This window comes from Phocoena sinus, chromosome 16 (assembly GCF_008692025.1).
Source record: "Phocoena sinus isolate mPhoSin1 chromosome 16, mPhoSin1.pri, whole genome shotgun sequence".
NCBI classification, from domain to species: domain Eukaryota; kingdom Metazoa; phylum Chordata; class Mammalia; order Artiodactyla; family Phocoenidae; genus Phocoena; species Phocoena sinus.
This window is the reverse complement of record NC_045778.1, coordinates 80,867,087-80,894,581: the sequence shown is the minus strand read 5'-3', so window position 1 is coordinate 80,894,581 and position 27,495 is coordinate 80,867,087. Positions and strand designations below refer to the sequence as shown.

The 27,495-nt window shown below is 45.9% G+C and overlaps 1 protein-coding gene across 5 annotated transcripts; it reads left to right on the top strand.

Annotated features, from left to right (window-relative positions):
* On the top strand, positions 1-27,422 carry MKI67 (marker of proliferation Ki-67). 5 transcript variants are annotated; one of them, XM_032608671.1, is made up of 16 exons: positions 40-135; positions 529-718; positions 3,705-3,783; positions 3,875-3,990; positions 7,087-7,153; positions 9,052-9,097; positions 9,541-10,611; positions 11,896-12,071; positions 14,836-14,956; positions 15,103-15,312; positions 15,402-15,523; positions 15,631-15,802; positions 17,651-17,806; positions 18,813-23,398; positions 24,285-24,728; positions 25,997-27,421. In XM_032608671.1, the coding sequence occupies exons 2-16, from the start codon at positions 627-629 to the stop codon at positions 26,060-26,062; spliced, it is 7,524 nt and encodes a 2,507-aa protein (XP_032464562.1). In that variant the 5' UTR covers positions 40-135; positions 529-626; the 3' UTR covers positions 26,063-27,421. The 5 variants fall into 5 exon arrangements, with proteins under 5 accessions (XP_032464564.1, XP_032464562.1, XP_032464566.1 ...); XM_032608672.1 differs by lacking the exon at positions 40-135 and adding an exon at positions 311-389 and having other exon boundaries at positions 25,997-27,422; XM_032608673.1 differs by lacking the exon at positions 14,836-14,956 and having other exon boundaries at positions 1-135; positions 14,991-15,312; positions 25,997-27,422.
* Positions 27,423-27,495: the final 73 nt, after the last annotated feature.

Below are 27,495 nucleotides of genomic sequence, written 5' to 3'. Positions count from 1 at the left end.
GGGGGCGGGCCAGAGGACTGAGGCCCGGTCCCTGCAGCGGAGGTGGGCGCGTCGCCGGCCCCTCCCGGTGCGGACTCGGGTTGCTCGCCGACGAGCGGCGGAACCACTGGTGTCGCCCCGGGAGACTCGTCCTGGGTGAGCCGCGGCCGGGGAGCTTCGGGGGCGGGGGCAGCCGGCGGGGCGGAGGCCGCGTGGACCACTCGGGGCTATGCGGACACCAGCGCCGGAGCGCGGCCTTGGCCTGGCTCGTCCTGGGCTCTGGCGTGGGGTCTCGGTGGGAACTCCCGGGAGCCAGGAGCCTGGCGGGCGGCGTCCTGGACGCAGGTCTCTGGAGGGCGCTGGGTGGTGGAGGCAGCCCCGGGCCTGGCTGGGGCTTCCACCGGGGTCAGGTAAGGCGTGGGTCGGGGCGGCAGGGGCAGCGGTGAATAGTACACGCGACCCCAGTTGGTCACTTACAAGTAACTTCTTAGCTCTTTGCTTTAGAATAACCCTCACCCCCTGTGTGTTTTATTTTTGTTGTTTTGTCAGTGGCGTGTAGTCAAAGGATTGCTTGTAAGTCTGCTTCAGCAAACCTTTGGATGCCTGACCTTCCGGTACGGATTATAGTCAAAATTCCTCTTTAGAGAATGGGTCCTACAAGACGCCTTGTTACCATTAAGAGGAGCGGGGTCGACGGCCCCCACTTTCCACTGAGCCTTCATACCTGCTTGTTTGGAAGGTGAGCCCTGCCCACCCGCGGACAATTTAGACAATTTAGCTTAAAAAAACCCCTCGATATTACTAACCAGAGATGAACAGACGAGATACACAGCTCTAGGAGTAGTCAGCCCTCGAGTCTGCTCAGGACTTCCTATGTATTGTCAGTGCTACCGGTTGTTTATTGTGAAATAGAATTCGAAGACAACGTTTACATAGTTGTGTTTTTTCAGTCAAAGAAAATTTTTTTAACTGATTTGATAAAAATATAACTGGAGAAAAATGTGAAGGATTCTCAAATCCTGCTTCACCGCAGACTGTCTTTAGAAAGCCGTCGTGTTCGTCGAAATCTCTCCAAACTGGGCATTCCTTGGCTGCTGGGCGATATTACTGAACAAGTGAAGGAAGGAATCTGTGCATGGCTTGTCGGTCTTTTTGGAAAAATGGAAACAGGAAGGAAAGTCCTTCTGGTTGCGTTTTGAGATCTTCTCTTTTGTTGCCTTGGTGTTGGTGGTGGCCGTAACTCTGGTCCCTGTGTAACAGGCACCATTAATCCCACCGCCTCTCCTTTTCTAACATGTGATGGATAAGTTACCCCCCCGCCGTGGAACCCTGTGTGGTGGAACCCTGACCCCCTTCTCCCCATACCCCATCCTCCTACCAGCCCCACTCCGGCCACGTTCCACCACACTTCAAGCTCTTTCTCCCCTTGGTGCTTTTAGCCAGTTCGAACTTTCACCTCTGGAATTTCTCTACCCTCCTACGTGACTGATGGCTTTACAACTTTCAGAGACAGGGTCCATGTTACCTGAGAAGAAGCCTGTACTGAGCCCTGCTCTTGTCTTTCCTAACCCCACACATGGTGATGAGGCTGTGGCTTGCCTGTTTCACGACGAAGCTCCCCAAGGACAGGGACTGGCTAGTTAATAATTCTGTACTCAGTGTCTGGTGTGGGGCCTGGCATATGAGAGGTGATCACTATTTAGCACCCTGGCAATTGTCCAGTCATCACATCAGCTGGGAAATTGAGTTTGGAATCAGTGTGCGGCAGTGGTTATCAACTGAGAGCCGTACTGCCCCCCCCCGGAGCTATTTGGCAAAGTCTGGAGACATTTTTTTCACGTCACAATGTGGGAGGCACACACCACTGGCGTCAGGGAGCAGAGGTCAGGGTTGCTGCCAAACACCCTACAATGCACAGGACAGCTCCCACTATAGAGAGCTAGCTGGCCCCAGATGTCAGCAGCACCAGGGTTAAGAACCATTGGTCTGTAGTGATTCCTGATGGCCGTCTCCTGCCAAACAGATTCTCAGTTCTAATGAGATCGTCTTTTTCTGTCTCTTGCTGGGATGTTCTGATACCTAAAAATCAAATTCTCTTCTTTGGCTTAAAGTAGCTGTTCACTTTCCATAGCTTCCACTCTCTTCAAAAGGGAAAAACCAAAAACATTTTGGTACCAAATAGCAGTAATTCTGTTATTATACTGTAGTGATTAAGTGTATTTTTATGCGAGATTTTATAATCCAGAAACCCACTCGTAAGTGTTTGGTCATGGTACAGGTAGGAAGGGATATTCTTAGACTCCAGAGGTTCGTATTGAGTACAGAGAGGAGGCATACGGTCTGTTCAAACGTGTAAAAGCACAGGATGGTAACAGGAACACCAGAGACCCAAAGAGCCTTGCTAAGGGCGTCTTTGAATAGTTTCTGTGTAGGTTTGAGAATTCTCCCTTCAGCTGCTTCCTGCTGATGTTAGTTTTCTGTAAAAAGACAGGTTGCGTCTAGATGATTTGTTGTTGCTTGTAGATTAGTGTCTGTAATGATAGGAGGCTTGTGACTCTGTCAGTTAATAGTGTCGTTTATTTATTTATTTTTGGCTGCATTGGGTCTTTGTTGCTGCGCACGGGCTTCCTCTAGTTGCAGCGAGCGGGGGCTACTCTTTGTTGCGGTGCGCAGGCTTCTCATTGCGGTGGCTTCTCTTGTTGCACAGCATGGGCTCTAGGCATGCGGGCTTCAGTAGTTGTGGCTCGCGGGCTCTAGAGCGCAGGCTCAGTAGTTGTGGCACATGGGCTTAGCTGCTCCGTGGCATGTGGGATCTTCCCGGACCAGGGCTCAAACCCATGTCCCCTGCATTGGCAGGCGGATTCTTAACCACTGCGCCACCAGGGAAGTCCCAGTAATATAGTTTTAAAACAATAAAAAGCTCACAAGTTATGAGCATTTACTGTGTGCCAAGCGAATGACAGACATGAGTAACATTTAATTTTCTGAAGAACACCATGATATGTTTGCCAATGGAGTCCTCTTTGTATATGAAGAAACTGAGACACGGAGAGGTCCTAGCATGAAATAACAGCACTTCAGGTGATGATTAAACCTTGAAACATACATAGCATTACCAATAAACATACATAAACCTTTTTTATAGGAAAAAAAAAAAGCACAGAGTACAAACAAGTATTCTCCAAACTGATGTAAAGTACTCCTTTAGTTGGATCTTATAAGCATAGATATTTTAGTGAAAGGCAATTCAATTTTGTATTCTAATATTTTCCATTATAATTATTTTTCAGTACTCTTAAGTTTTAATGATTTAAAATAGTTGCTTATACAATACTTATAAAAATTGGGGGCAAAATGAAAAGATCATTTACATTGCCCAGTTTGTTTTTCCTTTATGTCATTACATTTACAGATCAAACATAGTGTTAGGGGCTTCCCCGGTGGCGCAGTGATTCAGAGTCCATCTGCCGATGCAGGGGACACAGGTTCGTGCCCTGCTCTGGGAAGATCCCACATGCCGCGGAGTGGCTAGGCCCGTGGGCCATGGCTGCTGAGCCTGCGCGTCCGGAGACTGCTCCGCAACGGGAGAGGCCACAACAGTGATAGGCCCGCGTACCGCAAAAAAAACAAAAAAACATAGTGTCAGATGCTGTTTTATTTTGAATCACTGATGTAAGTTTTTTAAATTGCAGCAATCTAAAAAATCTTTATTCTTTTGAATTAAGGGGTATCGAGTGTGACATTCGTATTCAGCTTCCCGTAGTGTCCAAACAACACTGCAAAATTGAAATCAATGGACAGGAGGTGAGCGGGTTTTTGGAAGTCTGTTTTTTAAAACTTTTCGCTTTTTATCCATTTATTAGTTTACATGTTTTCCTCTCTTTTCTACTTGTAGGCAATATTGTTTAATTTCAGTTCCACAAATCCAACACAAGTAAATGGATCTACTTTTGATAAACCTGTACAGCTAAAACATGGAGATGTGATAACTGTTGTTGATCGGTCTTTCAGGTAGGTAAGAAATGGGCTAAAAAGAAATAGACCTTCTGATCCACCAAAAACCAGCCTCACAGTCCATCAGTGATCCTTCTGTGATGCGGGTGAATGTCAGCATGTTTGAGGTTGCCATTCTCAACACAGTCTTTATCCAAATTCATACGGATCTAGAAGGAATGGCAGGTGAGGTTTATTGTGTGCTCCAGCTCAAAGATTAGAGAGGCACGTAACTATGCCAAGGTGGCCAGGTCCTAAAGGAGGTTCGTTTGGTTACAAGTGTTGTGAAACTGCATTCATTTTACTTTTTTTATTTTAAAGTAAAATACACTCATAGAGAAAGTTACAAAACGAGATGTATGACCCAGCTTACCATGAAGTGACCAGCCTTGTGATAATCACCCGTCACGGACCGAACTGTGCTCTCCCTAAATTCCCAAGTTGAAGTCCTGACCCCCCAGCTCCCCAGAATGTGGCTATCTTTGGAAATAGGACCTTGAAAGAGATGATTAAGTTAAAATGAGGCCATTAGGCTGGGTCCTAAGTCAATCCGAGTGGTGTCCTTACAAGAAGAGGAGATTAGGACACAGAAGCCAGGGAAGGAGGTGTTCAGAGTGATGACCGTGCCAAGCGGCAGCAGAGGGCGGCCAGAGCCCAGGAGAGAGGCCCCAGGGAAGCCAACCCTGCCGACACCTTGATCCTGGACTTCCAGCCTCTGGAACTGTGAGAAAATAAATTTCTCTTGTTTAAGCCACCCAGGGTGTGACATTTTGTTATAGAACTAATACACCACCCAAGTCATAAACAGAGCATTTCCGGAAGTTTCTTTCATGCATCTTCTAATCATTACTTCTTCCCTGCACCAAGTAAACCACTAATGTGGCTTTTCTGAGAGCATGAAAGTCTTTAGAGTTCTACTACCTAAGCGTGCATCTCTAACTGCTATGGTTTTGTCTGCCTTTATTAAACTCCATAAAGTAGTAACTGAGTTCTGCTTTTACGGTTGTGGGATTCATAGCATGGATTGGGATGGATGGAATCATCCCAGTTTGTTCCTTCTCGCTGCTTAAGGATTTCACTGAAATAAGATCCACAGTTACATACACAATTATACACAATTTATTCATTCTGGATGGACATTTGAGTAATTTCCAGTTTCTGAAACGAGTCAGAGCTTGCTTTTTATGATCAGATATGGTTACATTTTTACTAATCTGTCCTGGGTGTTTGGAAAAAATGTGTGTTCCACAGCTGCTGCTTGGAGTGCTCTATCTGTGTAGGTCCATCAGATTCAAATTCCTGACTCTAGGATCCTAGTAAATTTTTCCCCTGATTCTTAGTTACCTGGACAGGTAAGCTGAAATCACGCATTGAAGATATTTTTTTCTTTTTGTTTTTTAACTTTGTCAGTTTTTTGCGTCCGATATTTTGAGGCCATACTGTGGGTTTAAATTAAGAAGTATCTCCTCTTGGTGTGGATGAAGCTGTATCATGTATCATTCTGAAATGTCCTGTACCTTTAGTAATGCTTTTTTTTTTTTGCGGTGCGCGGGCCTCTCACTTTTGTGGCCTCTCCCGTTGCGGAGCACAGGCTCCGGACGCGCAGGCTCAGCGGCCATGGCTCACGGGCCCAGCCGCTCCGTGGCATGTGGGGTCTTCCCGGACCGGGGCACGAACCCGCATCCCCTGCATCGGCAGGCGGACTCTCAACCACGGCGCCACCAGGGAAGCCCTTAGTAATGATTTTGATGAAAGATTTCATACTATAGTTTTTTTTTTTTTTTTTTAATCACATTGCTTTCAACTTTCATAATCCTTAAGGTTTAGATGATCTTTTGGAACCAGCTGTTAGGTGCACTTTTGTCTATAACTGGTTGATCTTGATGGATTGACCTTTTTATCATTATAAAATGTGCAGTGTCTCTGTGAATAATTTTTATCTTACATTCTATTTTGTTTGGTATTGGTACAGCCTCTCCACCTCTCTTCTGGTTACTGTTTGCATGGTATATCTTTTCCCATCATTATCCTTTCATCCTATTTGTGTCTTTGACTCTAAATTGTGTCTCTCGTAGGCAGATGTAGTTGGATCATTTTTGTCATCCATTCTGCCAAATGGAACTCCATCTTCATTACTGCCTTCATTTGTATTAAATAGATATTTTCTAATTTGAATATCCTGGTCGTTTCTTTTTCTGTGCTTTTTGTGAATTTGCCTTCATTTTTAAAGGGTATTTTTTTATTAGATAGAGAAATAAATATTATTTCTAGGCAGGAAATATTTGATGAGGAATGGAGAGCAGAAGTATGTCCCCCAAATGAGATGCTGCTCAAATTAAGATTAGTTGAGGTGACAAAATACCTCCAACAAAGACTAGGACATGGGTCATAGGAAGAAGGGCTTGATTCAGAACTCTGGTACCATGAGAAACAGTTCCAGACGATTGGCTGCTTCAGAGCTTACGTAGATGGTATCTAAATTCGAATCAGGCTGTCTCACCGAGGTACCCGAGTTCAGTATGTGTTATAAAAGTTTCTGTGAATGGATACCTGAGGTCTGTTAGAACAGCCACGTCTCTTGCTAAATATCTTTGCGTCTTCCTAAAATGTGCCTGTCTTTGTTCAGATACAGATGGAGTAAGTGGGAAGCTGAAAAGATCATAGTGATCTTAAAGTAGAGCTCTGTGATTACCCTGTGGTGAATGACGTCACAGAGTGATAAAGGTGTCAGATGCCACCCAGCTTCTTGGTTGACCTTCCAAGCCATCAGATGATTTCCACGAACAAAAACTAGCAGACACCGGGTTTTGCTCTCTTGTGCAGTTGGTTCCAACACAGGAGGTGCTCAGGGAAGTTGTTGAATCTTACAGACTAGTCAGGGTTCAGAAATTTAATCTGGTCCCAACCTCTGACCGTGGTGTTCCAGAAGAAACCAATTTACCTAAGTTTTTAGCATAAAAACACTTTCCTGATTTCTTTCCATGAATAAGGTAATATCTTGAGTAAAACCTGATCTTTGTTCCTTGCTCCTTAAACATTAGTCAGATGTGGAAGTTTTATCATTGGTTACAAATCTTTAATCTGAATATGTGCCTGTCATTCTGTGCACTTCAGGTATGAAAATGAAAGTCATCAGAATGGAAGCAAGTCACCTGAATTTCCAGGACAAAGATGGGCACAGGTGATGGGGGGATATTATGGAACTTTGGGCTCTGATTCTTTTGCATGATGATATGAAATCATTTATATGCACTTTGACACTGATTTCTCACAAGGGAGAACGACTTACCAGTTATAGTAGGAAAATGTCTCTAAGGTAGTAAAACAAGTTGAACTTAGATATATTAAGATAATTTAAACTATCCTTCCTCTTTTATTCAAAATGAGAGTACTAGGTGTTACACTTTGGGCCCAAAGTCTCCTGAAGTATCCCACAATATGATTTTGCAAACCTTTGGTTAGGGCAACCCTGACGCAGAACTCAGATTCCAGAACCACGTGATCTGGCGGCTCATTTTTTGTCCCATTCTACTCATTGGTCTTTATTCATCCAGAATAATCACATCAGAGTTGTAGGTACCAATGATGCTTCCCAGTTTTGACAGACAAATGACCCACGACACTGGAGGAGAGTTACTGCCCTGTGTCTATCAGTGGAGAAAACGTACTCCAAATGGCCCACCTTATTAAAATGCAGTCTGGGCCCATCCTGGGAGATTTAGTAGGACTTAGAAGGTTCTGGGTTAATCCTGAGACTTCCTATCCTTCTTACTTTTTATGAAGCTACTCAAGCTATTCTCTTCTGACCAGGTTGGAATTCCCTGGCTTAAGAGTCTTAGCACAGATACTCCTGAAATCAGCGGTGGGCTCTGCATTTGAAGTTCCCTGCTCCTGCCATGTGCCCTTGCTTCCCCAGAGGACTAACTTTAATGTCAACCCTGCTCATCAGCTTTGGGGGAAAGCTAGCTTTTGAGGTACCCCACCCACCAGCCAACGCCGCTTCCAACTTGTTAGTAGGTATAAGGCAACCAACCAAAAAGCTGGACTATGGGTTAGATAAGAGGTCCCCGTGGTCTATGACCTGTTCATTATCTGGACTGTGATAATGCAAATACTGAAGTTGAATACTTAGAACATGTTATTTGACGGTAATTTTTATGGCTATTGGATATTATAGTACAAAAAATATGGGCTTGTATTTTGCACACAGTTTTAAATTTTAATTCATTTTTATTGTTTAGTCATATGATTCCTTTTGTCAACCTCAGATTGGAAGTTAGAAACCGAGCCCTCACATGGGAAGTTTGAGAAGCAGCATATTCAATACCAAGATATCGGAAATTGATTAAAGAAAGAAGTTAAAGTATTTGCCTTTGGATATATTTTGTGATTTCCACCCCTAATAATTCAATATTATTGAATTATTGGACTTTTATATTATATTGGACTTTTATATCTTACACCTGTGTTATTCTGTAGTTGTTCCTTACCCTCTAAAAAACTGCCTGGGAAGGAATGTGAAGGTGGCCCAGCAGGAGGGCTGCATCCCAGCCCCGTGCTCTGAGGGTACAGGGCCTCTGGGTGCATTGCTTTTGCTTTTGCCTTAACTTCTGGGCTTTCAGATAAACCCTTAGTACCTGCCAGCAATGAGCATACACGCTAAGTGGAGCCCCACTACACCCACGGGTCCTTTAGCCAACTTCTGATAAAACAGTGTAAAGTCAATAATTCTGTGCCCTTGGTTCCCAGATACTGAGTGTGGATGATGTTTACTTTTAGCTTTGATTCTTCTTTCATAGAAGTTCAAGGAAGTTATAAAAAGTCACTGCCGTTCAATTTAAGCAATTTTAATCTTCAAGTTTGTTTCTTATTCTATTACTATATTTTTAAAAAATCAACTGAGAAATGCTTGTGTTATGAGTACCAGCCCAATGTCTTGGGCTCGTTTCTCAAAGTCACCGAAAGTTCTCTAAGAACAGTTGGGTAGAGAAGGTCATCAAAGGAAGAACATTTTAGTAAATGTGACTGTCGGTATTTGAAAAGGCATCTAAATTGCTGTTCTTATCTGCCAATTCACAGGAGCCTTCGCGTCGGGTCTCAAGATCTAGCTTCCCTTCCAACCTTGGTTAGTAGATTTTTGGTTTTGTCTGGGATCCTGTAAGATCTGTTCTCTGTGTAGCTTTGTGGCAAGGAAGGGACAGACATAGGCAGACACCTGAGTTAACTTTTCTCACAAGTGATGTATGGGTGCCATATGCTTGTTGGAGGGTCCATGTAGAGATGAATTGTCATGCTCAGTTGTTCCCCCTAATTCTGAGCAGATTGATAAGCATTGAATGTCTCCTGTTGGTTATAGAAGGTATAGGAGGCTAAAGTGATTTATTTTCATCATGGAACTAGTACCAGAACACCATTAGAATACATTTTGGACATTAAGAAATTTGTAGGCTAAGTGGAAAGCTAGGTTTTTAAGACAATTTGAAATAATTTTAAAATGTGAATATTGCCCATGTTAATCATTGAGAAAATCTCGAATTTCTGCTTCCTATTTCATAACTCATTGTCAAGATGGAAAAGTTCAAGATTCCAGTGCCCGTTCAAAATTCACGGAAGACGCTGCTTCCGGAAGGCCTGTGGTGCATGGGAAGAATGTCACGGGAGCTGGTATTGTCTCAGGTGACTCAGAAGATCCTGTTGCTGGGAAGACACCTAACAGCGTTCATTCCTCGGAATGTCCTGGAGATAACGGCAGAAATGCAACAGCTCCCACTGCTGGGGATTCTCAGGAAGCTTCCAGTGTAACGTTCGGGATCGGTAATGGAGAACTGAAGGCTTTTTCCTCTAGAAAGTGTCTTAAGGAGAGTGACCAAAATGAGTCTCCCTTTAGGAAGCTTTATGAGTCAATGAAGGTGGAGTTAGATGTGAAATCAGGAAAAGTCAATGTTCTTCAGAATCGCAGAAAATCAGGATCACAGAGTCATTGCACACCAGAAAAAGAAAGCACTGGTGGTTTACAGAGCGAGACTCTGGTCTCACTTAAATCCAGACCCAAATCGGGCCAAAGCCCCCAAATTAAGGCAGACCCTGCTTCAGGAGAACAAGGAAGTAGCCAGACTGAGGGCAAGAGGAGTGATGAGCCATTTCAGACGCCCAAGGAGACCAGGAGTCCCAGCAGCCTCTGCACAGAGATAGAGACGCTGCAAACCACGACCCCTGAAAGATATTCACAACAAAGTCCCTCACGGAGTGGGCGGAGTGAAGACCCGAGTGTTGTCAGTGGTGGTGCATCCCTGAACCTAGATCAAAGTGAAGACTCCAGGGCAGATATTAAAACGTTTCCTCCTCGGAAGTTCTTACCTAGTATTCAAACGCCCGTTAAAGTTGAGAGTTTTGGAAATACACCAGAAAAACTTTGCCCCAGAAAGAGGAAGAGGAATCCTACAAATGTTGACGATCTGACAACAGAAACAGAGATTCTGCATCAGACAATTTCAGCTCCATTGGTCCCTCAAGTTGAAAGGAAGATTCAAAGCGATTTTCTCAACAAGCCTGAGAAGCTGGGCATGGCAGCTGATCCGGTGTGCCCTGGGTTACCCGGTCTTAGGTCGGCTGATGGCAGCAGCTTCGGCGATTCCACGAGTAAGTTTATTTAACTGTAAATTTATTCCCCCCTCCCCCAAGTTTACTCCTACCTTATGTCTAGGTATGAATTAGTGGGACCTTCCTTCCTTCACGAATGATTAGCTGTGAGGCACATAAAGGCACATATTCATCCTCTACTCATAGATTTGCGTGAAGACCCAGATAACCAACCAACCAGAAGAAGTGCTGGTTATTCGGGAAGAATTAGCAGGGGGCCTAAGGAGATAAGGTGGTCCAAAAGCATATTTGATTCTTCCGTCTACCACAAAACAAAGGAGAATAGCATAAGCATAATTGCTTTTCACAGGAGTTTAATTCTGAACTAAAAGCTTTTTTATCCTATGAGTTTGATCCTCTAGAATAAGTCAGTGGAAATCCCTTGGAAATCTTTTCATGTGGGGTGGCTCTTAGAACACACCTGCCCCATCCCCATGGGTTTACGTGCCAGGTGTTCTTTTACGTGCCTTTCAGACACTCATTTCCCATCCTCTGTTCTGGCAGCAGGAGGACCCATGGGACAGGAGTTTTGTTATCTTCCTTTTGCAAATGGGGAAACCAGTAACCTAATGGCACCCCATGGGTGGCAGAGATGTGACCCGTGGAGCAGGCGTGGTAGCTCCAGGGCCTCCCACGCTCCTCGGGGGGCCCCCAGGTGTTCTGATGCTGTGCCCTGCTGTCAGCTCTGCTTCTGCAGGGAGCCCCCAGGGCAGGGGTGTGCGGCTCTGAAAGCAGACCCACGCACTTCAGTCACGGAGTCCCCACAAGTCTTACGAATGGGGCGCCTCACTCAGGCAAGGGTTTATGTTGACAAGTGGTTCACAAAGATGGATAGTGGGGCTTGGGACTCGTGAATTGCCCATCTGTCAATACCACCAGGAGAGGTTTCCAGCTCGAATTCTACTCACTGGCTAGGTCTGAGTGAGACCCAAGGGTGAGTCTCTTGGAAAAGCTTTCTCAGGCCACTGCTGAAGCCTCATCCCCTTCATGCCACTGCTCCAGGCCACTCCCTTTATTAAGCTGTGTCCGCACAGGACTTGTCAATGTTTAAAGAAAGTCCTTGTCCTGTCAGGTTGGGACTTGGCATTTAGTGGTTTGTCCTGGATCTTTCCTGAGCTCTTGAAGCAGCATCACCTTCGTCAACATCACGAGAGAGTAAAGGTGTGTGAGGTGCCAGGTTTCAGTGAATTTACAGTAAGTTTGTCTTCAATGGTAAATGGAAACAAGTCACACCTATGGTACTGTTCTCCTTTGCCTTCTCCACGTCTGTACCCATTCCTCTAGATAAGATGGATGAGGTGTCCCTGAAGAGGAGGCGGGTCTCCTTTGGTGGTCGCCTGAGACCTGAATTATTCGATGAAAACTTACCTCCCAATACACCTCTCAAAAGAGGAGAGACACCAAAGCAAAGACGGTCTCTGGTCACCCACACGCCAACCGTCCTGAAGAAAATCATCAAGGTGAGTTTACCCACTGGTCCCCCCTTCGGGTCTGATGATAGCATACATCCTCGGTCCATATTCTTCCCAACCCCTCACACTAGTAGAATGACAATGAACACCTTTTTCCTTCTAATAACAAAGTAAAAATATAAAAGTCTCTGTGAGAGCTCATTCATGTGGGCATTGGGAAATGAGCACCTGGGTTCCTAACCACGGCCCGAGGGTGACTGAGCACATGTGGGTCCTCAGGACTTTCCTTCTCTGCAGAGGCCTCCTGCTGACCACACTTGCAGGGCCAGGTGGTCATGCTAGGGTTATAGTAAGTACATTTGGAAAGAATCTGGAGGATCACGACACAGAACTGTAAGGTTTTGGTGTTTTTCCCTTTTAGAATTACAAGGTGAAAAGAAAAATCTTGGGTGGCAGCACACCCATGATTTTCATCATCAGCTCTTTACAATTTTTCATCACCTACCCTAGGCTGTGACCTTAGATCTCTAGAAAGGTGGTGGCCCACAGCTCGCCTTCATCAGAGGGCCTGGGAAGTCTTTATTTTCCTTTCACACTAACGGGCGTGTGAGGTATGTCTCCTTTCCTTCCCTTTTATATGGGCTCCCGGAAGTGAGTGGCTGTCTTTCCATGCAGATCAAAGGTGGTTAAATTCCCACGGATGGTGTTTCCTTAGACTTAGATAAGAGCCTCACTCATGAGGAAGTTCCTTTCATCTTTCCACCTGAAATACCCCAATTAAGATTTAAGATTTGTTCGGTGCTTTCTTTCCCCCCCGCCACTTTTTTTTTTTTTTTTTAAGTGAGAGACGTAGACTCCCATCTCTACCATATACTTGACAGACACTGGTTGAAACGTTTGGTGCTTCCAGATTTAAACAGTTTGGGATTGACATGTACACATGGCTATATTTAAAATAGATAACCAACAAGGACCTGCTGTATAGCACAGGGAACTCTGCTCAATATTCTGTCATAACCTAAATGGGAAAAGAATTTGAAAAAGAATAGATACATGTATATGTATAACTGCATCACTTTGCTGTACACCTGACACTAATACAACATTGTTAATCACCTATACTCCAATATAAAATAAATAGAAAGCCTGGTGGTGCTGGATTCTCTTAGCTTTTGCTTGTCTTTAAAGCTTTTGATTTCTCTGTCGAATCCGGATGAGCTCCTTGCCAAGTAGAGTGATCTTGGTTGTAGGTTCTTCCCTTTCATCACTTTAAGTATATCAAGCCACTCCCTTCTGGCTTGTAGAGTTTCTGCTGAGAAATCAGCTGTTAACCTTAAGGGAGTTCCCTTGTATGTTATTTGTCATTTTTCCCTTGTTGCTTTCAGTAATTTTTCTTTGTCTTTAATTTTTGCCAGTTTGATTACTATGTGTCTCTGCGTGTTTCTCCTTGGGTTTATCCTGTACGGGACTCTCTGTGCTTCCTGGACTTGGGTGGCTATTTCCTTTCCCATGTTAGGGAAGTTTTCGACTATAATCTCTTCAAATATTTTCTCTGGTCCTTTCTCTCTCTCTTCTCCTTCTGGGACCCCTATAGTGCGAATGTTGTAGCGTTTAATGTTGTCCCAGAGGTCTCTTAGGCTGTCTTCATTTGTTTTCATTCTTTTTTCTTTATTCTGTTCCGTGGCAGTGAATTACACCATTCTGTCTTCCAGGTCACTTATCCGTTCTTCTGCCTCAGTTATTCTGCTATTGCTTCCTTCAAGTGTAGTTTTCACTCCTGTTATTGTATTGTTCATCTCTGTTTGTTCTTTCATTCTTCTAGGTCTTTGTTAAACATTTCTTGCATCTTCTCAATCTTTGCCTCCATTCTTTTTCCGAGGTCCTGGATCATCTTCACTGTCATTATTCTGAATTCCTTTTCTGGAAGGTTGCCTATCTCTGCTTAATTTAGTTGTTTTTCTGGGGTTCTACCTTGTTCCTTCATCTGGTACGTAGCCCTCTGCCTTTTCATCTTGTCTCTCTTTCTGTGAATGTGGTTTTAGTTCCACAGGCTGCAGGATGGTAGTTCTTCTTGCTTCTGCTGTCTGCCCTCTGGTGGATGAGGCTATCCAAGAGGCTTGTGCAAGCTTCCTGATGGAAGGGACTGGTGGTGGGTAGATCTGACTGTTGCTCTGGTGGGCAGAGCTCAGTAAAACTTTAATCCGATTGTCTGCTGATGGGTGGGGCTGGGTTCCCTCCCTGCTGGTTGTTTGGCCTGAGGCGACCCAACACTGGAGCCTACCCAGGCTCTTTGGTGCGGCTAATAGGGGACTCTGGGAGGGCTCACACCAAGGAGTACTTCGCAGAACTTCTGCTCCCAGTGTCCTTGTCCCTTGGTGAACCACAGCCACCCCCCCACCCTCCTCTGCAGGAGACCCTCCAACACCAGCAGGTAGGTCTGGTTCAGTCTCCTATGGGGTCACTGCTCCTTCCCCGGGTCCCGATGCACACAGTACTTTGTGTGTGCCCTCTAAGAGTGGAGTCTCTGTTTCCCCCAGTCCTGTCGAAGTCCTGCAATCAACTCCTGCTAGCCTTCAAAGTCTGACTCTCTAGAAATTCCTCCTCCTGTTGCCAGACCCCCAGGTTGGGAAGCCTGACGTGGGGCTCAGAACCTTCACTCCAGTGGGTGGACTTCTGTGGTATAAGTGTTCTCCAGTCTGTGAGTCACCCACCCAGCGGTTATGGGATTTGATGTTATTGTGATTGCGTCCCTCCTACCGTCTCACTGTGGCTTCCCCTTTGTCTTTTGATGTGGGGCATCTTTTTTGGTCAGTTCCAGGGTCTTCCTGTCGATGACTGTTCAGCAGTTAGTTGTGATTCCGGTGCTCGCGCAAGAGGGATTGAGCACATGTCCTACTCCGTCATCTTGAACCTACAGAGAAGTTATGTTTGTGGTAAGGTTTCTTACGCACATTTAAATCTTGTCAGGAGCAGCCTCAGCCATCAGGGGAAGAAGGTTCTCCAGAAGCCTGTCTGGAGGCGACTGTGCAGGATGCGTTTGTGAGGCCTCCAGCTCCTAATGCTGCTGCCGCTTCTCCAGATGCGCCCGACCGCTGCCGTAGCTTATCCAAGGCGTCTTCCATCTCCAGCGACAGCAAATCTCCACATCAGACAGATATTCCCAAGAGAGGACGGAGAAAAAGTAGCCACCAGCCCTCCAAGAGAGCTTCCGTGGATCGAAGCCAGCATGGCATCTTACAGATGATTTATTCCAAGAGAAGGAGTGGCGCTTCTGAGGCCAATTTAGTTGGTTAGTGTTGTATCAGCAGATAGGTTTCAAGGTTGATTTTCTCGTTAGTGCCGGTTTTGAAAAGTCTCAACATCTTTTCCCTGTGACAGTGGCAAAATCGTGGGCAGACGTGGTAAAACTTGGTACCAAGCAGACCCAGACCAAAGCTGTTAAACGTGGACCTCCAAGACCCCTGAGCAAAAGGCAAAGAAGAACCAATAATACTCCGAAGGTAGGTGTTCCAATGTGAATTGCTCTTTGATACATAATATGATTAAGGGATACATTGAGTGTGGATTGAGGCTTTGACGCTTTATTGACTTCCTGATTGTCTTCCAGAAGCTGACTGGGATCGTTCACAATCAATTCAGCACAGGCCACGCCAACTCTCCCTGCACCATAATAATAGGGAAAGCTCACATCGAGAAGGTGAGCGGGCCAGCTCGGCCTCACAGGATGCTGAACAACTTCGTGGTCAACAAACCAATGGACTTTAGTGAAGATCTTTCAGGTAAAAGCATAGCCATGGCTCTTAGGAACCAGAACGCTTTCATCCTCCTGTGTGGGTCCACATGGGTGGGTATCACGTTTGTTTATCTGCTGTGCGTGGGACAGGAGGATAAACCATCTAGTCAACTCGGGGGGTCATGGTATTCAAGGAACAGGGTGCTGGACTGGAGAACAAGGCCAGGTCCCTGACGATTTGGAGTCACGTGGCCTGTAGGAAGCAGGTATGGCAGGAAATGCACATCTTTACCTGGGAGAGCAGCGCGGGTATACGACGTTGGCAGCGGCTTTATGGTGAAAAAGCAGCCTTGCTCTTATAATTGCCAGAGTCGGAGCAATTGGTTTGAGTGATGTTTTGCTTCAAGATTTCTTTTCCTTCCGTGTAGCTTAGCCGGTTCATGAAACAAAGGCTTCTCTGAGCCATTCATAGTTGAGCCAGTATTGCTATTTTCAGTAAAAGTGTGATGTGAACTGCTGACACTTGTACTGGATTAGAACCACGGCAGGACCCTGGGTTTGGGATTTTCTGCTACGTCGTTTGACCAGTGGTTTCCATTCTGAGCACCTATGGAGGGAGGTGACACTTGAATCCATTAAGGTGGAACCTAGTTTTTATTTCCTGGCGGATTTTATTTCCTGGCGGATTTTAAGATGAATTGTTGCACCACTTATAAAACCTATGCAAAATACCCTCCAATCAGAATCCCATTTGGATCAACATATTTATTAGCTTTTTAAAAGCAAACTATAAAAATGTAGAACAGTGATAGCCAGAGTTCTGATAGCACGCTCCATGAGTAAAAAACCATTTGAGCTTATACACAGATACACAGATATCTGTGTGTGCTTGTAAATTATGCACACGTGTGAGTGTACACTGTATATGTCACGAAGCATTGAAGACAAACCCTCAAAGATATTTATAAGATAAGTAGAAGTTTAAATAGTACCTGGGATGGTCAATTTTTTCAGCCTTCCTTCAAAACATTTTTCTAGACACTCAACAAAGGCCACCCCTCGGTGTGAGTACTTTTATGACAAAACATTAATATGTGATGAAATATTAAATCTTGGATATTTTAAGTAAGGCCTGAACAGTGGCAGAGGAATGAGCTTTTTAAGTGAGTTGCCTGGCTTGGGTGCCTTCAGAACAGGCTTCCCAAACACAGTTTGCAGACGGCTGCCAGACCGAGAGAGTCGGCTGCTGGTCTGTTTTGGTCCATTGATGTCAGAATGAGAAAAGTAAGGAGAACAGGAGGAGAATGAGAGTTTGAGAAACTTAAATCTTCCCTTTAGAGAACTGGATGGGTTTGCTTGTTTGTTTTCTGAGATTATGTTAGTACTACCTTTTGGCGTTAAAATGAAAAGATGGTGATATTAGTACTTGACAATACTAAAAATGGGCAGTCCTATCTCACTTTTAACATTTGGACATTTTATTTGTACATAAACTCTTGTAGTGCATAACCTAGGACTTATCGAAGGAGCCTGAGGGTCCTGGATTTGGGGATGCATGGAGAGGGACCCTGCAGGGCAGCCTCTGTCCTCTGGCCAATACTCACAGCAGGAGTTCACTCTAGAAGAAGGTGGACATCAACTTCCTTCATTACATTCTTTCCAAGAGGAAGGCCAGAGAAGAGGCCATATATGAGTCTAACTCGCCACTGCCCTCTTCAAAATATGGGTTCACAGCTGATGCATCAACCTCTCCTGTGAGACCCTGTCTCCCAGAAGTTCTAGGGAGTGATCTGTTGTTTGCCTTCCGACATTTCCTCTGTTGTACGTGAGGACAGGCATGCTGATTTGCAGGTATGAGCAGTCTGTTAACTGTTCCACTATTTTCATGTAACAGGGCTGCCTGAAATGTTCAAGACTCCAGTGAAAGAGAAACCACAAAGGATGAGCCTGTGTCCCTCCATTTTTTCAAATTCAGAGGATTTGCTTGGAGAAGAGCTTCCAGTACCTCATTCAGGAGGAAAACCTCTGCTGTGTGCTTCAGAAAATTCTGGTGGGTTTCCTTTTTTTCCCCTGGCACTTTGATCTTTTCAGTGGAAACTGTAGATGGTCTTCTTTTTTCACAACAGCTACTGTATTATTTCGCTACGACAGATATTCCTGATAAAGTACCATGTCCAGCTTCCCTGTCCCATTGTTCTTAGGGGAGGTTTCTATCAGCAGCTGAAGTAGCACTGGCTTTCAGAGACTTGCATGGAAAGGCATATGCCTGTTTACTAACCGTAAACTACGGGTGTACACGTGGCCTTCATCTAGCATAAGTAAAGCATATGCCTGTTTACTAACCGTAAACTACGGGTGTATACGTGGCCTTCATCTAGCATAAGTAAAGAGGCTGACAAGCAGGAAAGTGTAATGATCTCTCATCATACTTATATGTAAATTACTCAGATGTGAGAGTGCTGTCAATTACCAAAGAGAAAGGCAGCAGGTGTGCACCACGCAGGTACTCCCGTTAATCTCTGGTTGGGCACCTGCCACAGGGTGAGAGTGAGATGTGAGTCTGTTTCTCTCTCATTTACACTGGTCACCGAGTTTCTGTCATAGAGAGGACAGTGTGCTACACTCAAGATGCTTCCTGTTGCTAAAGAATTGATGTTTCCTGTGTAACATGGACCCTTAGCGCACTAAGTATAATCCATATTATTGCATTGGTGGTCCAGCAGATGAAACAGCTGTTTCTCACGTTTGATGAAAAAAATGCGTGTGTTCAGCTCACTGAGACCTGGCTGGCAGCCTAAGGAATGTTTTTCTTTTATCCGATCCCCATAGACCCTTACCACTGCCTATGCATGACCCCACTCTGTGTCACCCAAAAACATTGTTCTTAATTGTGTGTGGTTCATGTCAGGCAGATTTATGGCCATGTAGGCAGCCTCCTATCCTGAGATGGATGGGAGGCTGGTTTATTGGCTCTTAAATACCTCGTGAGGCTAAAACACCACGTTGGCACACGGTGCACAGAATATACTCATCGTGCATGTCTTAATTTCTTATAGGACAGAATGTGTCCGCCGGGACTCAAGATGCACCAAAAGAGCTGTCTGATCAAAGTTCTGCAAGCCCTGCCTTAAGACGCCAGAGTATGAAAATTAAAATAAATGAAAGTATTACGAAAACTCCCAGGAACGTGTATAAAACAGCAGGTGCTGAGATGGAAACTCCGGTGTCTGAGGCAATGACACCAAAGACAACATCAAGTGCAAAGAAGTTGAGAAGGTCCATGGAGCTCAGAAGCTCACAGGCACCAGGTGTAGAGTGTAAAAACGAAGGCCCAAAACCTGATGCTCTTGAGAACGTCTTGGGAAGATGTCTGAGGAAAGCACCACAGCCAGAGCATAAGCTGGAGGGAGACGCGAAGGAGAGCGAAGCGCGGACAGAGCACATGGGGTCAAAAGGGAATTCCAAACACACGATAGCCGTGAGGGGACCAAGGAGAGCCTCAGAGCTGAGGTGTGAGCTAGCAGCAGACCTGACCGCCCTCGAGAGCTTGCAGGAGACACAGCCTGAGGAAGACCAGCTGGACATCCCAAGTCCCCTACAGACCCCAGCTCATGCCAAGGAAGCAGTGGATGCAGAGAACAAAGCCACAAAAATGCTCTGTAAATCTCCCAGATCAGGAACAGTCGGCACGCCCACCAGGACAAACACACAGCTCAAGACACCTTCCTGGAAGACGGATGTAGAAGATGCCTCAGCCCTCGGAAAACTCACACAGACACCTGGGAAAACTATGCCCATGCACAGAGAATCAGGTGGTGATAAAAGCATCAAATTGTTTAAGGAAACCCCAAAGCAGACACTGGACCCTGCAGAAAATGTAGCTGGAAGTAAGAGGCGGCCAAGGACACCCAAGGGAAAGGCCCCACCCCTGGAAGACCTGGCTGGCTTCAAAGAGCTCTTCCAAACCCCACATCATGCCAAAGAACCCATGATTGATGACAAAACCCCCAAAATGCTCTGCCAATCTCCACAACTAGAACCAGTCAACACACCAAGTAGAAAGGGACGTCTCAAGACACCTTCCCAGAAAGTGGATGTACAGGGAGATGTCTCAGCTCTCAGGAAGCCTCAACAAAAGCCAGGGGAAACCACACACTCACACAGAGAACCAGAGGGTGCTGCCAGAGGCATTGCAGTGTCTCGGGAAGCTCCAGAAGAAAAACTGGACCCTGCAGAAAATGTAGCTGGAAGCAAGAGGCAGCCAAGGACACCCAAGGAAAAGGCCCCACCCCTGGAAGACCTGGCTGGCCTCAAAGAGCTCTTCCAAACCCCACATCATGCCAAGGAACCAATGACTGAGGACAGAACCCCCAAAATGCTCTGCCGATCTCCACCACCAGAACCAGTTGTTACATCAACCAGCATGACCAGACGTCTCAAGACACCTTCCCAGAAAGTGGCTGTGCAGGAAGACCTCTCAGCACTCAGGAAGTCCACACACTCACACAGAGAACCAGACGGTGGTGACAGAGGCATTGCAGTGTCTCAGGAAGCTCCAGGAGAAAAGCTGGACCCTGCAGAAAATGTAACTGGAAGCAAGGGGAGGCCAAGGACACCCAAGGAAAAGGCCCCACCCCTGGAAGACCTGGCTGGCTTCCAAGAGCTCTTCCAAACCCCAGATCATGCAGAGGAACAAATGACTAATGAGAAAACCACCACAATACCCTGTAAATCTCCAGCAGTAGAACCAGTCACCAGGCGAACAGGTAGAAAGAGACGGTTTGAGTCACCACCAGGGAAAGTGGATGCAGAAGAGCCCTCAGCGCCCAGGAAGCCCACACAGACACCAGGGGGAGCCAGGCATTCAGACAGAGAACGAGCAGATCGTGATAAAAGCATCAAATTATCTAAGGAAACTCCAAAGCAGAAACTAGACTCAGCAGAAAATATAAATGGAAGCAAGAGGCCGCCAAGGACACCCAAGGAAAAGGTCCAACGTCTAGAAGACCTGGCAGGTTTCAAAGAGCTCTTCCAAACCCCAGATCGTGCCAAGGAACTAAGGGCTGTTGTCAAAACTCCCAAAACGCTCCACATGTCCTCCCAACCACAGCTAATTGTCACACCAACCAATAGGAAGAGATGGCTCAAGACACCTCTGGGGAAAGCAGATGTAGAGACAGAGCTCTCAGCATGCAGAATGACACAGACACCAGGGGAAACTAGGCACTCAGTGGGAGAACCAGTAGGTGATGATAAAAGCATCAAATTGTTTCAGGAAACTCCACATCAGAAACTGGACTCATCAGAAAATGTAGCTGGAAGTAAGAGGCGGCCAAGGACACCCAAGAAAAAGGCCCCACCCCTGGAAGACCTGGCTGGCCTCAAAGAGCTCTTCCAAACCCCAGATCGTGCCAAGGAACCAACGACTGATGACAGACCCACCAACATACCTCGTCAATCTCCACAACCAGAACCAGCCAACACACCAAGTAGAAAGGGACGTCTCAAGACACCTTCCCAGAAAGTGGCTGTGCAGGAAGATGTCTCAGCCCTCAGGAAGCCTCAACAAAAGCCAGGGGAAACCACACACTCACACAGAGAACCAGAGGGTGCTGCCAGAGGCATTGCAGTGTCTCGGGAAGCTCCAGAAGAAAAACTGGACCCTGCAGAAAATGTAGCTGGAAGCAAGAGGCAGCCAAGGACACCCAAGGAAAAGGCCCCACCCCTGGAAGACCTGGCTGGCCTCAAAGAGCTCTTCCAAACCCCACATCATGCCAAGGAACCAATGACTGAGGACAGAACCCCCAAAATGCTCTGCCGATCTCCACCACCAGAACCAGTTGTTACATCAACCAGCATGACCAGACGTCTCAAGACACCTTCCCAGAAAGTGGCTGTGCAGGAAGACCTCTCAGCACTCAGGAAGTCCACACACTCACACAGAGAACCAGACGGTGGTGACAGAGGCATTGCAGTGTCTCAGGAAGCTCCAGGAGAAAAGCTGGACCCTGCAGAAAATGTAACTGGAAGCAAGGGGAGGCCAAGGACACCCAAGGAAAAGGCCCCACCCCTGGAAGACCTGGCTGGCTTCCAAGAGCTCTTCCAAACCCCAGATCATGCAGAGGAACAAATGACTAATGAGAAAACCACCACAATACCCTGTAAATCTCCAGCAGTAGAACCAGTCACCAGGCGAACAGGTAGAAAGAGACGGTTTGAGTCACCACCAGGGAAAGTGGATGCAGAAGAGCCCTCAGCGCCCAGGAAGCCCACACAGACACCAGGGGATAGGCAGAGAGAGCCTGTATGTGATGGAAAAGACAGCAAAGCGATTAAGGAAAATTCAAGGCAGAAATTGGTCCTGGCAGAAAATGTAATTGGCATCAAGACTCGGCTAAGAACATTGAAGGAAAAGGCTCAACCTGTGGAAGCCTCGTGCAGTTTCAACGAGCCCTTCCAAAAGGCAGGTCAGGCCAAAGAACCGGTGAGCGATGGTAAAATCGCTCCAGCGCCCTGCCGATCTCCGCCAGCCGGACCAGTCACCAGGCCAGCAAGTAGAAAGAGGCGAGTCAAGTCACCGCCAGAGAAAGTGGGTGTAGAAGAGCCCTCAGCTCCCAAGAAGCCCACACAGATAACAGGGGATACGCAGAGAGAGCCTGTATGTGATGAAAAAGACAGCAAAGTGATTAAGGAAACTTCAAGGCTGAGACTCAACCCTGCAGAAAATGTAATTGGCATCAAGAGTCGGCTAAGAACATTTAAGGAAAAGACCCAACCCGTGGAAGACTCATGCAGTTTCAAAGAGCTCTTCCAAAAGCCAGGTCAGGCCAAAGAACCGGTGAGTGATGTTAAAATCACTGCAGTGCCCTGCCAGTCTCCACCAGCCGGACCAGTCACCAGGCCAGCAAGTAGAAGGAGGCGGCTCAAGTCACCACTGGGAAAGGTAGACCTAGAAGAGCTCTCAGTACTCAGAGAGCCCATCCAAACAGCAGGGGAAACCATGCACAGAGAACCAGTAGGTGATGAGAACAATATCAAAGTGTTTAAGGAAACTTCAAGGCAGAACCTGGACTCAGCAGAAGATGTAATTTGTGTCAAGAGTCGGCGAAGAACATTTAAGGAAAAATCCCAACCCCTGGAAGATCCGGCCGGTTTCAAAGAGCTCTTCCAAAAGCCAGGTCAGGCCAGTGAACTGGGAAACGATGCTTCTGGAGTTAAGAGAGCCCCAAAGCAAACAGCAGACAGAAGAAGACCTGTAGAAATATCCCGAAGAGTCCTCAGGGCCCCTAAAGTAAGGTTCATGGGAGACCTTGTGGGCAGCAGAGACCCTGTAAAATCACCAGGTGAAAGCTGCATCTCCCCATCCCCCAAGAGGAAACTGGGAGAAGATGCAAGGGTTGTGGGCAGGAAGAGGCTATGCCCCACGTTGGCTGCACAGGACCCTGAGGAAGAGAAGCCCCTCCAGAAGAAGCAGAGGACAGCCCCCAGGGAGAGACGGGAGCCCCCCAAACCCTCGGGAGTGAAGAAGAGAAGTCTAAGGATTTTGGCACAAAGGACTAAACCTGTGGGAAACCTGCCCAACAACGACATGAAAACTAAACCTACGGATCCACAAGGAGAAGACGCGCACGCTCCAAATAAGGTGATGGGTGGTGTGATGTAATCGTGTGACGTAATCGTACCATGTCATCTTGGGTGGATGCTCTCCATTCTGGTATAACGTTTGCTGTAAGTTGTACATAACCCGAATGTATGTGTGGGTACCCTTTCCCCGTGGGGTCTGCGTTCAACACAGTGAGTAACTGCAGACCTTTGTAAAGCATCCTTTGGGGATTTCTAGAGAGAATAGGCTAATTTGGGAAAATAACTGGTCAAAATTATTATTACACATTTTGCCAAGAACTTCTCGGGAAGTGACTGAGTTGTGTTCATCTTCAAAGGTGTGGAACTTTGTGCCGAGAAAAAGTGGGCAATTCAGTCCTGCCTTGTTTCAGACGCCGAGACCTGGAGCGCTGGGTAGAAGTAGTATCTGCATCAGTATTGAAACAATTAGAACAATTTTCACGGGGCGTGTGTCTTGGGAGACCTTAACTGTCAGGGTTGTCAGATAGGGAAGCTCGTAAATTCGATTCCAGAAATTGAGATTTTCCTGTCCTGCTCTATCAATGATTGTTAAAGGATTAGGAATCCATTTACTACCTGAATAATGGGGCATTCTCCTGGAATACCCTTTTAACGCTTGTTGTAATCAGACTGACGTATATGACATTCAGACGTTGTGATTGGAATTTATACTGAATTCCTTACTTATGGTTTATCAGTAGAAATGGTGATTCCTCCATTGGAACAAAGTGACAGGCACTCCCTTGACTCGATTAGATTACTGGCATCTTAGAAAATGAACCAATGGAAAATTTTCCAATTAATCCCCCTTTGAGTTCACTTTCGAATGATTTTCTCCATGTGGAGTTTTAAAATTTGTGTTCCTCATTCTTGACGTTTTGTGGATGTCTTTTGAATTTTTTTAGGGAATGTCCCTGCGTACCAGGCGCCCCACTAAAACGAATATAGAGGAGCAAAGACCTGGGTCTCTTATATCAGCAGGAAAGATAAAAATAAAGAGAAGTGAAAAGAAGTCCACGGAGACCTCCCAAGAGATGAAGCTACAAAGCCCAGAAGAAGCAGCTGAGAATCCTACCGCTGGGGGCAAAGTTCAAGACAGAAGGAGGCCCTTGAGATCTGGGAAGCAGAATCAGAAGCCTTTGCCTGATGCAACAGAGGAGACAGCAAGGCGGGAAAGAGTGGAAATCCCCTTGAAGAAGCAGGAAGAGAAAGAAGCAACGGAATATTCAGACTTCAAGGGTTTGAGATCCAGGAAGATTTCTCTCCACCCTCGAGGAAACCCTTCGGAGAGTGAATCCGAGCAGAGAGTAACCCGGGGTGCCAGGAGATGTGCCAACAGCCTCCAAAAGGCAAGTAATTTCCTGTTTCTCTTTTTTTAAGTGCATAGAATGTTTCAATATGATTTTTGCCCCATGTTGCTAGAGCAGACACAACACATGATATGTAATAACATGCCACCAGCTCGCGGTTAGACTAATGTAAGAGGCATGAATCTAAGCCACATCTTGTGTCTCTATATTCAAGTGTATCTGGCTTGGGAATTCCACTTTGAATAGTAAATTCACATTATAAAGTCATCATTCAGGAAAAACAAGGGATGGGACTTCCCTGGCGGTCCAGGGGTTAAGACTCCGAGCTTCCACTGCTGGGGGCTTGGGTTCAATCGCTGGTCAGGGAACTAAGATCCTGCTTGCCGTGGCCAAAAATTTTTAAAAAAAGGAAGGAAAAGGGATTTATCCAGTTAGTATTTTCTGACTGCTCATTGCATACCCTGTAGTAAGATTCCAGGCAGCTGTCTTCAGTCCCTGGTTAGAGATTGAATGAAACTTCCAGAGGGGTAACGCCTGATTTCGAAGGCGTCTCTTTGGAAAGCTGGGATGAAGAGCAGGTGGAGGTGTGTTTAGGTGGGTAGCACTGTTCAGAGCTCCCACCCGGGAGGCAGTCTGGTGTCCTTTGTCCCGTCCCAAATGTGCTCTCCGCTGACACTCACGTAGCATTGAGGGGTGGTCCCCTTCAAACACCTCAGTTGTTTAGAAGACCCAAAAGATTTTGGTCTGAGAAAAAAACCAGGCCGAAACCTTTTGGGTCTTCTGGTTTTTAATCTGTTTCACATCTGGTCAAGTTGAGATTTTTAAGAACCTCATTTTTTATTTGTAATAAAAGTTTACAGCTTGATTTTTTTCAAAACAGTCAACCAACTGCAAGCACCTGTTAATAAAGGTCTTAAATAATTGTCTTTGTGTATAAAAGAAAAAAAATATTTCAGCCTGATTATACCTTTGAATTCACTTTTTCTGAATGGTATTTATGAAAATTAGTGAAAATGTATGTATTTGTGTGGAAATTTTCTTTCTCCTTTTATGATGTATGAACTTAAAAATAGCTTACAAACCTTTCTATCAAAGGACACAGTATTTAACTTTAAAAAATTAAATAGTAAAAACAGTTTAAGGCAACTTTCACAGGCTCTATCTTAAAGTTTATTTCCAACCTCAAGATTAATTTTCTAGAACTAAAGGCCTGCATCACACCTAGAAAGGATCGGGGTTTTTGCAGAGTCGGTTACAAAAATTGTTCTTTTAAATTACTTAAGAGTTATACTTTTGTTCCCAAACAGGAAAATGACAATGTGGGTGTCAAGAAAATAAGAACCAGAAGTCATCGAGACAGTGAAGATAAGTAGCCAAGAAGCTTAAAAGGGAAAAACATGTAATGAATTTAGTTTAGCGATAAGTTGTAGTACAATATTTGCCGTACATTTTATAGTGAATTCTGTAAATAGTGCTATCTGGAGGGGAGGGCAGGCTTAAGGGAAGAAAGCTTGGAATTTTCTGACTCTGAATAGTTTATTCAAAACCTCCATGTGGAGGTTATGAAGGAGACTGCTGGGTCTCCTAAACTGAAAAAAATTTAAAGCTTGGGTGGGTGGGGGGCAGGGGCGGGGGAGGGTTTGCCAAGGTGTGGCCTTCAACTTGGCGAGATGAAGCCCTGGAGTTTGTGACTTCCACGGTCAGCCCCCATTGGCCGTGGGCTCAGGCACTTGCCATGCTGTGTTGTAAATGTTTCCGTGTGTGTCTGTGTCCTTCATGTACATACCTCCTCCATCCAAATGTGAACGGCGGGGCTTCTGTCCTGCACCCCCAACACCAGGCAGGCATTCTGGAAATATGAATGAGTGGGTACAGGAAGAGAAAAATGAAAGTTACAAGGTGTACCTTTACACTGGGGAGACCTCGGGTCCAGGCACTAGGGCTGTGGGTCATCTGCACAGGACTGTCCTCTCCTTGGTGTCCTGACCACTTAAGGGAGTAAATGTGTGACGTGGAGGACAGTTTGCGATGCCATTTTCAGGGTAACGAGACTTTGAGGAATGACGGGTAGCTTGTCTTTTCCACGTTGAGCATCTTTGTCTAAACTAGGACTGCTTTCATCTGAGAAGTCATCGCCCCACTCAATCTTAGGGCCATCGGCCAGGGTGCCCCTCAATTCCAAACTGTAGCACCCCTCTGAGCTTTCATGTCATCTGCATATTCTGAGCTTTCTGCAAATCTGCTCTCACCTGTTTTCTCTGACCACACCTGTTGGCCTTAGTCCCCAGCAGGTCACCTTGGACGGAGCAACACAAACCCGAAAGTTTCCCCCAAGAGAGCGGCCATTTGACAGCCACAGAGCATGAGGCTCTTCCCCCACCATTTCTGAGTCACTTAACGTGGGAGCCCATGGCTCCTACAACTCGTTTCAAGCCTGGACTTCCGTCTTTCTTCAGTTTCAGAGCCTCCGTCACACTGCTGCTCTGCTTTGTCCTCCTGTCCCTTTGTGTTCCCTAAATCAGAAATGAGCACACCTTCCCTCCAGTCACCCGTATGGAGTCCTCCCCATTCACCTACCTTGCCAGGTGGAGGTAAGGATGGAAGATAAGAAAAGGTCGCTGTCCCCTAGAGTGTGAACTGGAACACTGGTGCCCCTGTCTGTCTACTCTTGTAACCCCCGTGTCTGGCGTGGAGCCAGGTCCACATAACAATAAATGTTTGCTGAACGAATACATGAATGCAGGCGTGTCTGCTGAGTCAGCGGTATTTGCTTTTGCTATTTTGGCTGCTATAATACAGTTTTAGA